We start from the raw sequence: 11,496 nt of genomic DNA on the forward strand, positions 1-11,496 counted from the left end.
GCTGTTGCCCGCCCCCCTTCACTTCCGCTTCCGGTTTCCCCGCCTACTTCCGATTAGGGTTCAGGGAGGGTGCCGCCATTTTGTGCGCGGGCACCGCGCGGACGCCGCCATTTTTTGGGGGGGGGGGGGGGGGGAAGGGAGTCCTTTAGGGCTCTGTGGGTCCCCTATGGGGCTCTGTGGGCGCTATGGGGCACCATGAGGTTCCTATGGGGCTCTATGGGGCTCCTATGGGGCGCTATGGGGCACTATGATTCCTTATGGGGCTCTGTGGGTCCCGTATGGGGCTCTATGGGGCTTCTGTGGGGCGCTCTGGGGCACTGTGATTCCCTATGGGGCTCTATGGTGTTCTGTGGGGCTCTGTGGGTCCCCTATGGGGCTCAGTGGGGCTCCTGTGGGGCGCTATGGGGCACTGTGATTCCCTATGGGGCTGTATGGTGTTCTGTGGGGCTCTGTGGGTCCCCTATGGGGCGCTATGGGGCTCCTATGGGGCCCTTTGGGGCACTGTGATTCTTATGGGGCTCCTGTGGGGCGCTATGGGGCGCTATGGGGCACTGTGATTCCCTATGGGGCTCTATGGTGTTCTGTGGGGCTCTGTGGGTCCCCTATGGGGCTCAGTGGGGCTCCTATGGGGCCCTGTGGGTCACTGGGGGGCCACATGGGGTCCTTGGGGTCTCTATGGGGCCAGAGAGGGGCCCTATGGGGCACTGTGGGATCTGTGGGGTTGTATAGGGCCCTGTGGGTCCCCCGCCCCACACTTATGGGTCACACCCCACATTTGTTGCCCCCACCTCACAATTATGGGTCCCAGCCCCACACTTGAGGGTCCCAACTCACACTTAGGACCCCCCGCCCCACATTTGGGGCCTCCACCCCACACCTGTGGGTCCCACCCCACATTTATGGGTCCCACTCCACACTTGGGGCCCCCAACCCACACTTGGGGGTTCCAACCCCACACCTGGGGCCTCCACCCCACACTTATGGGTCCCACCCCACACTTGGGGGTCCCACCTCACACTTATGGGTCTCAGCCCCACACATGGGGTCCCTCAGCCCCACACTTGGGGGTCCCAACCCACACTTGGGGGTCCCACCTCACACTTATGGGTCTCAGCCCCACACATGGGGTCCCTCAGCCCCACACTTGGGGGTCCAAGGCCCACACTTGGGGGTCCCAACCCACACTTGGGGGTCTCAACTCACACTTCTGTGTCCCGCCCCACACTTTTGAATCCCAGCCCACGCTTAGGGATCCCCACCCCACACTTGTGGGTCCCCACCCCACACTTGTGGGTCCCACCCCACAGGTCCCTGTCGGGACACGTCGCTCCCCTGTTGCGTTGGGGCGTCAACCCCATAACTTCGGGTTCCCCCCGCCCTCCCCTGCAGCTGTGGGGCGGCGCTTATGGGGCCGAGGGCAGGCGTCGGGACCCCCCGCCCCACATTTCACCCCATTGAGGCTGTCCCCATGGTGACCCCATAAACGGGGGCGGCGGGGGAACCCGTCGGGTGACTCCTGGGCTCCTCCCCACAGCTCTCCACCCCATAAATGTGGGGTGCCATCAGTGGGGCCGACCGCGGCCGGGATCCCATGGGCGCCCCACACATCGCCCTCCTCCCCCTCCTCCTCCTCTTTTTCCTCGTCCCTCCATCCGCCCCCCAGCCCCACTGCGATGGGGACGGCTGGGAGCACGGCCAGGACGCAGGTGGGTGTGGGGCTGCCCCATAAGTGTGGGGCAGAGCTGCGGTTTTGGGGGGGAGGGGAAGGGGGAAGATGTGGGGCAGCTGTACGTCTGTGGGGCAGCGCTGGGGGTGTGGGGGTGCGATGGGGCAGCCCCACATCTATGGGGCAGCCTCAGATCAATGGGGCAGGGTCAGATCTGTGGGGCAGTGCTGGGGATGTGGGGATGCTATGGGGCAGCCTCAGATCGATCGGGTCGTGAGGATGCTGTGGGGCAGCCCCACATCTATGGGGCAGGCTCAGATCTATGGGGCAGCGGTGGGGACATGGGGATGCTATGGGGCAGCCTCAGATCTATGGGGTCGTGGGGATGCTATAGGGCAGCCCCACATCTATGGGGCAGGCTCAGATCTATGGGGCAGCGGTGGGGACATGGGGATGCTATGGGGCAGCCTCAGATCTATGGGGTCGTGGGGATGCTATGGGGCAGCCCCACATTTATAGGGCAGTCTTAGATCTATGGGGCAGTTCTGGGAACATGGGGATGCTATGGGGCAGCCCTAAATCTATGGGGCAGCCCCATATTTATGGGGCAAATGGGGACACTGAGCCCCATAGCGCCCCCTAGCGCCCCATAGCGAAGGGTCACAGCCAGACAATGGGGGGGGGAGGCAGATTTGGGGGCTGGGATTTGGGGTTTGTGGGGCACTGGGGGGTTGGGGTTGGGGGGTTCGGGACATGGGGGGCAATGGGGGGTTTGGGGTTGGGGGTCCCACTCTGACCCCACCCCCATCCCCCCCCCCCTTGCAGTGAAGGCGGCGCAGCTGACACGGGAGCAGCCGGGTGAGCCCCATAGCTGCCCCATAGCGCCCCATAGCTGCCCCATAGCTGCCCCATAGCGCCCCATAGCTGCCCCATAGAGACCCATAGCTGCCCCATAGAGACCCATAGCGCCCCATAGCTGCCCCATAGAGACCCATAGACCCCACAGAGCCCCATAGAGACCCATAGAGATACACAGAGCCTCACAGAGACCCCATAGAGACCCACAGAGAACGCATAGAACCCCACAGACCCCACAGAGACCCCATAGAGACCCCACAGAGACCCATAGCGCCCCATAGAGACCCCATAGAACCCCACAGACCCCACAGAAACCCCATAGAGACCCCACAGAGCTCTCTAGAGCCCTATAGAGAACCCACAGATCCCCACAGAGCCCCATAGAGCCCCACAGAACCCCATAGAGACCCATAGAGACCCACAGAACCCCATAGAGCCCCATAGAACCCCACAGAACCCCATAGAGACCCACAGAACCCCATAGAACATCACAGAGCCCCATAGAGACCCATAGAACCCCACAGAGCCCCATAGAGCCCCACAGAACCCCACAGAACCCCATAGAACCCCACAGAACCCCATAGAGACCCACAGAACCCCATAGAGCCCACAGAGCCCCATAGAACCCCCCAGAGCCCCCCTTAACTCCCTCCCCAACCCCCCCGTGTCCCCCCAGCCTGCGGCCGCCCCATGGCAGTGGGCTCTCGGCGCAATGTGGGGGGCGAAGACGCCGCTGTGGGGCAGTGGCCGTGGCAGGGCAGCCTGCAAAGGGACGGGACCCACATCTGTGGGGTTTCCCTCGTGGCCCCGCAGTGGGTGCTGACGGCCGCCCACTGCTTCCAGGGGTGAGTGGGGAAATGGGGGGCGGGGGGGGGGGGGGGGGAGGGTGGTCGTGGGGCTGCGGGGGTCTGTAGGGGGCGCTGTGGGGCTCTAGGGGGTTGTATGGGGGCTCTGGGGGGTTTCTATGGGGCTCTGGGGGCTCTATGGGGTTGTATGGGGGCTCTATGGGGCTCTGTGGGGCTCTGTGGGGCTCTATGGGGTTTCTATGGGGCTCTGTGGGGCTCTATGGGGTTGTATGGGGGCTCTGGGGGGTTTCTATGGGGCTCTGGGGGCTCTATGGGGTTGTATGGGGGCTCTGTGGGGCTCTGTGGGGCTCTATGGGGTTTCTATGGGGCTCTGTGGGGCTCTATGGGGTTGTATGGGGGCTCTGGGGGGTTTCTATGGGGCTCTGGGGGCTCTATGGGGTTGTATGGAGGCTCTGTGGGGCTCTGTGGGGCTCTGTGGGGTTTCTATGGGGCTCTGTGGGGCTCTATGGGGTTGTATGGGGGCTCTATGGGGCTCTGTGGGGCTCTATGGGGCTCTGTGGGGCTCTATGGGGTTGTATGGGGGCTCTGTGGGGCTCTGTGGGGCTCTGTGGGGTTTCTATGGGGCTCTGGGGGCTCTATGGGGTTGTATGGGGGCTCTGGGGGGTTTCTATGGGGCTCTGGGGGGCTCTATGGGGTTGTATGGGGGCTCTATGAGTCTCTATGGGGTTCTATGGGATCTCTATGGGGCTCCAGTGTGCTTTATGGGGTTGTATGGGGTCTCTGTGGGGCTCCACGGGGCTCTGGGGGGTTCTATGGGTCTCTATGGGGCTCTATGGTGGCCAACAGAACCCAGTGGGACCCAATGGGACCCAACGGGACCCAACAGAACCCAATGGGATCCATCAGAACCCAATGGGACCCAACAGAACCCAATGGGATCCAACAGAACCCAATGGGATCCATCAGAACCCAATGGGACCCAACAGAACCCAATGGGATCCATCAGAACCCAATGGGATCCATCAGAACCCAATGGGACCCAACAGAACCCAATGGGACCCAACAGAACCCAACGGGATCCAACAGAACCCAATGGGATCCATCAGAACCCAATGGGACCCAACAGAACCCAACAGAACCCAAGGGTGGCCATCGGAACCCAATGGGATCCATCAGAACCCAAGGGTGCCCAACAGAACCCAATGGTTGCCAAAAGAACCCAACAGAACCCAACAGAACCCAATGGTGGCCAACAGAACCCAACAGAACCCAACAGAACCCAATGGTGGCCAACAGAACCCAACAGAACCCAACAGAACCCAATGGTGGCCATCAGAACCCAACAGAACCCAACAGAACCCAATGGTGGCCATCAGAACCCAACAGAACCCAATGGTGGCCAACAGAACCCAACAGAACCCAACAGAACCCAATGGTGGCCATCAGAACCCAACAGAACCCAACAGAACCCAATGGTGGCCATCAGAACCCAACAGAACCCAACAGAACCCAATGGTGGCCATCAGAACCCAACAGAACCCAATGGTGGCCAACAGAACCCAACAGAACCCAACAGAACCCAATGGTGGCCAACAGAACCCAACAGAACCCAACAGAACCCAATGGTGGCCATCAGAACCCAACAGAACCCAACAGAACCCAATGGTGGCCATCAGAACCCAACAGAACCCAATGGTGGCCAACAGAACCCAACAGAACCCAACAGAACCCAATGGTGGCCAACAGAACCCAACAGAACCCAACAGAACCCAATGGTGGCCATCAGAACCCAACAGAACCCAACAGAACCCAATGGTGGCCATCAGAACCCAACAGAACCCAACAGAACCCAATGGTGGCCATCAGAACCCAACAGAACCCAATGGTGGCCAACAGAACCCAACAGAACCCAACAGAACCCAATGGTGGCCAACAGAACCCAACAGAACCCAACAGAACCCAATGGTGGCCATCAGAACCCAACAGAACCCAACAGAACCCAATGGTGGCCATCAGAACCCAACAGAACCCAATGGTGGCCAACAGAACCCAACAGAACCCAATGGTGGCCATCAGAACCCAACAGAACCCAACAGAACCCAACAGAACCCAATGGTGCCCAACAGAACCCACTGGTGGCCAACAGAACCCCACAGAACCCCACAGAACCCCACGGACCGCGCTGGTGGCCACGGGGCCCTCACCTCTTGCCTCCCGCCCCCCAGGAGCCTGGACCCCCGCAAATACTCGGTGCTGCTGGGGGTGCAGGAGCTGTCTGGGCCCTGGGCTCCCAACACAACCGTCCCCCTGGGCCGCCTGCTGCCCCATGCGGCCTACGCGGGGGAGGCCACCAGCGGCGACATCGCCTTGGCCCAGCTGGCCTGGCCCGTCACTTATGGGGCCACCGTAGCCCCCGTCTGTTTGCCCGGCCCCACATTGAATTTCCCTGCCGGGACCCGATGCGTGGCCACCGGGTGGGGGGACATCGGGGAAGGAGGTGAGACGGGGGCTGGGGGGCTCTAGGGGGTCTCTATAGGGTTCTATGGGGCTCTATGGGTTTCTATGGGTCTCAATAGGGTCTCTATGGGGCTCACTGGGGTCTCTATGGGGTCTCTATGGGGCTCACTGGGGTCTCTATGGAGTCACTATGGGTCTCTATGGGTTTCTATGGGGTCTCTATAGGGTTCTATGGGTTTCTATGGGGTCTCTATGGGGGCTCTATGGGGTCTCTATGGGGTCTCTATGGGGCTCTGGGGGGCTCTAGGGGGTCTCTATAGGGTTCTATGGGTCTCTATGGGTTTCTATGGGGTCTCTTGGGGTCTCTATGGGGGCTCTATGGGGTCTCTATGGGGCTCATTGGGGGTCTTTGGGGGCTCTGGGGGTCTCTATGGGAGTCTGGGGGGCTCTAGGGGGTCTCTATAGGGTTCTATGGGGTCTCTATGGGTTTCTATAGGTCTCAATGGGGTCTCTATGGGTCTCAATGGGGTTCTATGGGTCTCTATGGGTCTCAATGGGGTTCTATGGGTCTCTATGGGGTCTCTATGAGGTTCTATGGGTCTCAATGGGGTTCTATGGGTCTCTATGAGGTTCTGTGGGGTCTCTATGAGGTTCTGTGGGGTCTCTGTGGGATCTCTATGGGGCTCTAGGGGGCACTGTGGAGCCTCTGTGGGGTCCATGGGTCTCTATGGGGTCTCTTGGGGTCTCTATGGGGCTCCTTGGGGTCTCTATGGGGTCTGTGGGTCTCTATGGGATCTCTGTGGGTTTCTATGGGTCTGTATGGGTCCCTATGGGGTCTGTGGGTCCCTACGGGGTCTGTGGGTCTCTATGGGGTCTCTATGGGTCTCTATGGGGTCTGTGGGTCTCTATGGGTCTCTATGGGGTCCCTATGGGGTCTGTGGGTCTGTATGGGTCCCTATGTGGTGTGTGGGTCTCTATGAATCTCTATGGGTCCCTATGGGGTCTGTATGGGTCCCTATGGGGTCTATAGATCTCTATGGGTCCCTATGGGGTCTGTGGGTTTCTATGGGTCGCTATGGGTCTCTATGGGTCTCTACGGGTCCCTGTGGATCTGTACGGGTCGCTATGGGGTCTCTATGGGTCTCTATGGGTCTCTACGGGTCCCTATGGATCTGTACGGGTCGCTATGGGGTCTCTGTGGGTCTCTATGGGTCTCTATGGGTCCCTATGGATCCCTACGGGTCACTATGGGGTCTCTATGGGTCTCTGTGGGTCTCTATGGGTCTCTATGGGGTCTGTGGGTCTCTATGGGTCTCTATGGGGTCCCTATGGGGTCTATGGGTCTGTATGGGTCCCTATAGGGTCTGTGGGTCTCTATGGGTCTCTATGGGGTCTCTGGGTCTCTATGGGTCTCTACGGGTCGCTATGGGATCTATGGGTCTCTATGGAGTCTCTATGGGTCTCTATGGGGTCTCTATGGGTCTCTACGGGTCCCTGTGGATCTGTACGGGTCGCTATGGGGTCTCTATGGGTCTCTATGGGTCTCTATGGGGTCTCTATGGGGTCTCTATGGGTCTCTATGGGGTCTCTATGGGTCTCTATGGGGTCTCTATGGGTCTCTATGGGTCTCTATGGGTCTCTACGGGTCCCTGTGGATCCCTACGGGTCGCTATGGGGTCCATGTCCGTGCGCGGGTCCGTACGGGTGGCTGCGGTGGCGGTGCGCATGCGCGGTCTGACGTGTGGCGCAGAGGACCTCCCGTCGCCGCGGCGGCTGCAGGAGGTGGCGGTGCCGCTGATGGCGCAGGCGCAGTGCCGCCGCCTCTACGGCACCCACATGGGCACCGCGCTGCCGCCGCGCCGCGTCCGCGACGACATGATCTGCGCCGGGTACCCGCAGGGCATCAGGGACACGTGCAAGGTCAGGGGGCAGAGGTCAAAGGTCGGGGCGTGGGGTGGGGGGAGATGTGGGGTGATGGGATCCCTATGTGGGATATGGGGTCCTTATGTGGGTCCCTATGGGGTGATGGGGTCCCTGTGGGGAATATGGGGTCTCTATGGGGGATATGGGGTCCTTATGGGGGTCTCTATGGGGTGATGGGGTCCCTATGGGGGATATGGGGTCCTTATGGGGGTCCCTATGGGGTGATGGAGTTCCTATGGGGGATATGGGGTCCCTATGGGGTGATGGGGTCCCTATGGGGTGATGGGGTCCCTATGGGGCTTTGATCTGCGCCGGGTACCCGCAGGGCATCAGGGACACGTGCAAGGTCAGGGGGCAGAGGTCAAAGGTCGGGGCGTGGGGGGATGTGGGGTGGTGGGGTGATGGGGTCGCTATGGGGGATATGGGGTCCCTATTGGGGTCCCTATGGGGTGATGGGGTCCCTATGGGGGATATGGGGTCCTTATGGGGGTCCCTATGGGGTGATGGGGTCCCTATGGGGGATATGGAGTCCCTATGGGGTGATGGGGTCCCTGTGGGGAATATGGGGTCTCTATGGGGGATATGGGATCCCTATGGGGTGATGGGGTCCCTATGGGGTGATGGGGTCCCTATGGGGCTTTGATCTGCGCCGGGTACCCGCAGGGCATCAGGGACACGTGCAAGGTCAGGGGGCAGAGGTCAAAGGTCGGGGGCCGTGGGGGGATGTGGGGTGGTGGGGTGATGGGGTCGCTATCGGGGATATGGGGTCCCTATGGGGTGATGGGGTCCCTATGGGGGATATGGGGTCCCTATGGGGGTCCCTATGGGGTGATGGGGTCTCTGTGGGGGATATGGGATCCCTATGTGGGATATGGGGTCCTTATGGGGGTCCCTATGGGGTGATGGGGTCCCTATGGGGCTCTGATCTGCGCCGGGTACCCGCAGGGCATCAGGGACACGTGCAAGGTCGGGGGGCAGAGGTCAAAGGTCGGGGGTCGTGTCCCCACATGTCCCCATGTCTCCCTATCTCTCCCCACGTGTCCCCTGCTGTCCCCTGGCCCCCTGCTGTCCCCTGTTGTCCCCTTATCCCCTGATGTCCCCTCGTCCCCTGACGTCCCCTCGTCCCCCTCAGGGTGACTCCGGCGGCCCCCTGCTTTGCCCCTCTGGTCCCTATGTGTCCCCACGTGTCCCCTGCTGTCCCCACGTGTCCCCTTGTCCCCTGCCATCTCCTGACATCCCCTGCTGTCCCCTTGTCCCCACGTGTCCCCACATGTCCCCTTGTCCCCTGCTGTCCCCTTGTCCCCATGTCTCCCCACGTGCCCCCTGCTGTCCCCTCGTCCCCTGACGTCCCCTCGTCCCCCTGCTCAGGGTGACTCCAGCGGCCCCCTGGTCCCCATGTGTCCCCTTGTCCCCTGCTGTCCCCTGACGTCCCCTTGTCCCCTGACATCTCCTGACATGCCCTGCTGTCCCCTTGCCCCCTGTTGTCCCCTTGTCCCCGTGTGTCCCCACGTGTCCCCTGCTGTCCCCTGACGTCCCCTGGTCCCCCCCTGCTCAGGGTGACTCTGGCGGCCCCCTGGTTTGCCCCTCTGATCCCCATGTGTCCCCATGTCTCCCCAAGTGTCCCCACATGTCCCCATGCATCTCTATGTGTCCCCATGTGTCCCCACGTGCCCCCTGCTGTCCCCTGCTGTCCCCATGTCCCCTGACGTCCCCTCGTCCCCCCCTGCTCAGGGTGACTCTGGAGGCCCCCTGGTTTGCCCCTCTGGTCCCCATGTGTCCCCACGTGTCCCCTTGTCCCCTGCTGTCCCCTGCTGTCCCCTGCTGTCCCCTGACGTCCCCTGGTCCCCCCCTGCTCAGGGTGACTCCGGCGGCCCCCTGGTCTGCCCTTTGTCCGGTCGCTGGGTGCTGGTGGGCGTCGTGAGCTGGGGCGAGGGCTGCGCGGTGCCCAACCGGCCGGGCGTCTACACGCGCGTCAGCTCCTACGCGGCCTGGATCGCGCGCAGGGCCCCAGGCGTCGCCTTCCTCAGCAGCGCCGCCGCCGCGCGCGGAGCCTTCATCAGCACCGTCACCGTCGTCATCGTCAGCGTCGTCGGCGTCGGGAGCTGCCTGTGAGCGGGGGCTGCTGGGCCCTAATAAAGAGCGCTGTGCCGCCATCGTTCGGCTTCATCCCCAGCCTCTTCCTCATCCTCATCTTCCTCATCCCCATCCCCATCCTGATCCCCATCCCCATCTTCATCCCCATCCCCATCCTCATCCCTATCTTCATCCCCATCTTCCTCCCCATCCTCATCCTCATCCCCATCTTCCTCCCCATCCTCATCCTCATCTTCATCCTCATCCCCATCCTCATCCTCATCCCCACCTTCCTCCTCATTTTCCTCATCTTCATCCTCATCTTCATCCCCATCCTCACTACCATCCCCATCCTCATCCTCATCCCCATCTTCATCCCCATCCCCATCCCCATCTTCCTCTCCATCCTCACCCTCATCCCCATCCTCATCCTCACCCCATCTTCCTCCTCATCCCCATCTTCCTTCTCATCTTCCTCCCCATCCTCATCCTCATCCCCATCTTCATCCCCATCCTCACCCCCATCTTCATCTTCATCCCCATCCTCACCCTCACCCTCACCCCCATCCCCATCTTCATCCCCATCCTTTTCCCCATCTTCCTCCTCATCTTCCTCCCCATCCTCATCCTCATCCCCATCCCCATCTTCTTCCTCATCTTTCTACCCATTATCATCCCCATCCTCATCCTCATTCCCATCTTCATCCTCATCCCCATCCTCACTACCATCCCCATCTTCATCATCCTCATCTTCATCCTCATCCTCACCATCCTCATCCCCATCCCCATCTTCCTCCTCCTCTTCATCCCCATCCCCATCTTCATCTTCATTCTCACTCCCATCTTCCTCCCCATCCTCACCCTCGCCTTCATCCCCATCCCCATCTTCATCCTCGCCCCATCACCCCATAGGGCCTCCATAGAACCCATAGGGACCCCATCACCCTATAGGAGCTCCATAGACTCCATAGAAACCCCATAGGGACCCCATAGGGACCTCATCACCCCACAGGGACCCCACAGGGACCCCATCACCCTATAGGAGCTCCATAGACCCCATAGAAACCCCATAGGGACCCCACAGGGACCCCATCACCCTATAGGAGCTCCATAGACCCCATAGAAACTCCATAACCCATAGGGACCCCATAACCCCATAGGGACCCCATAGGGACCCCATCACCCTATAGGAGCTCCATAGACCCCATAGAAACCCCATAGGGACCCCACAGGGACCCCACTGACCCCAAAAGGACCCCGTAAACCCCATAGGAGCATTTGGGGCGGAGCTTCCCGCAGAGGGGGCGGGGCCACGGCTTTAACGCTGCCCATTGGCTGTCGCATCCCGGAAGGGGCGGGATCCCCGCGCAGCGCTCCCACGGCAGTGGGGATGGACCGCTGCGCGCCGCCGTTTCCCATTGGCCGATGCCTCCGGGAGGGGGCGTGGCTCCCATAGAGCGTTCTCATTGGCCGCGAGGTGGGCGGGATCTCGGCGCAGCCGCCGCTCCTCATGGGTTGCTGGGAAGGGCGGGGGGCGTGGCCAACGGTTGGATCCGGGGCCGTTGGCGGGAAACGGCGCGTGGGAAACTGGGGGTGAGAGCGGAGGTGTGGGGCCTGCGGGGTCACGTGGGGTCCTGTGGGGTTATGGGGTGTGGGGGGTTATAGGGTCCTATGGGGCTATATGGGGTTATATGGGGCTATGGGGTCCTATGG

At 61.4% G+C, this 11,496-nt stretch overlaps 2 protein-coding genes across 2 annotated transcripts in view; one reads left to right on the top strand and one right to left on the bottom strand.

Moving 5' to 3' along the window:
* Positions 1-79, bottom strand: part of CDIPT (CDP-diacylglycerol--inositol 3-phosphatidyltransferase) — a gene marked incomplete at both ends in the record, with an annotated part of 1,458 nt that extends 1,379 nt beyond the window's left edge. Inside the window, one exon of the mRNA XM_079551111.1 lies at positions 48-79. Within this exon, the coding sequence (XP_079407237.1) occupies positions 48-79 (32 nt within the window). The remainder of the gene's footprint in view (positions 1-47) is intronic.
* Positions 80-1,591: 1,512 nt separating this feature from the next.
* LOC306957632 (serine protease 33-like) lies at positions 1,592-9,822 on the top strand (the record flags this gene model as incomplete). Its single annotated transcript, XM_079551112.1, has 6 exons — positions 1,592-1,706; positions 2,492-2,524; positions 3,201-3,369; positions 5,556-5,827; positions 7,538-7,707; positions 9,568-9,822. The coding sequence occupies 6 exons, from the start codon at positions 1,592-1,594 to the stop codon at positions 9,820-9,822; spliced, it is 1,014 nt and encodes a 337-aa protein (XP_079407238.1).
* Positions 9,823-11,496: the final 1,674 nt, after the last annotated feature.

This window comes from Tetrao urogallus (assembly GCF_951394365.1).
Source record: "Tetrao urogallus genome assembly, contig: scaffold_118, whole genome shotgun sequence".
Classification (NCBI taxonomy): Eukaryota; Metazoa; Chordata; class Aves; order Galliformes; family Phasianidae; genus Tetrao; species Tetrao urogallus.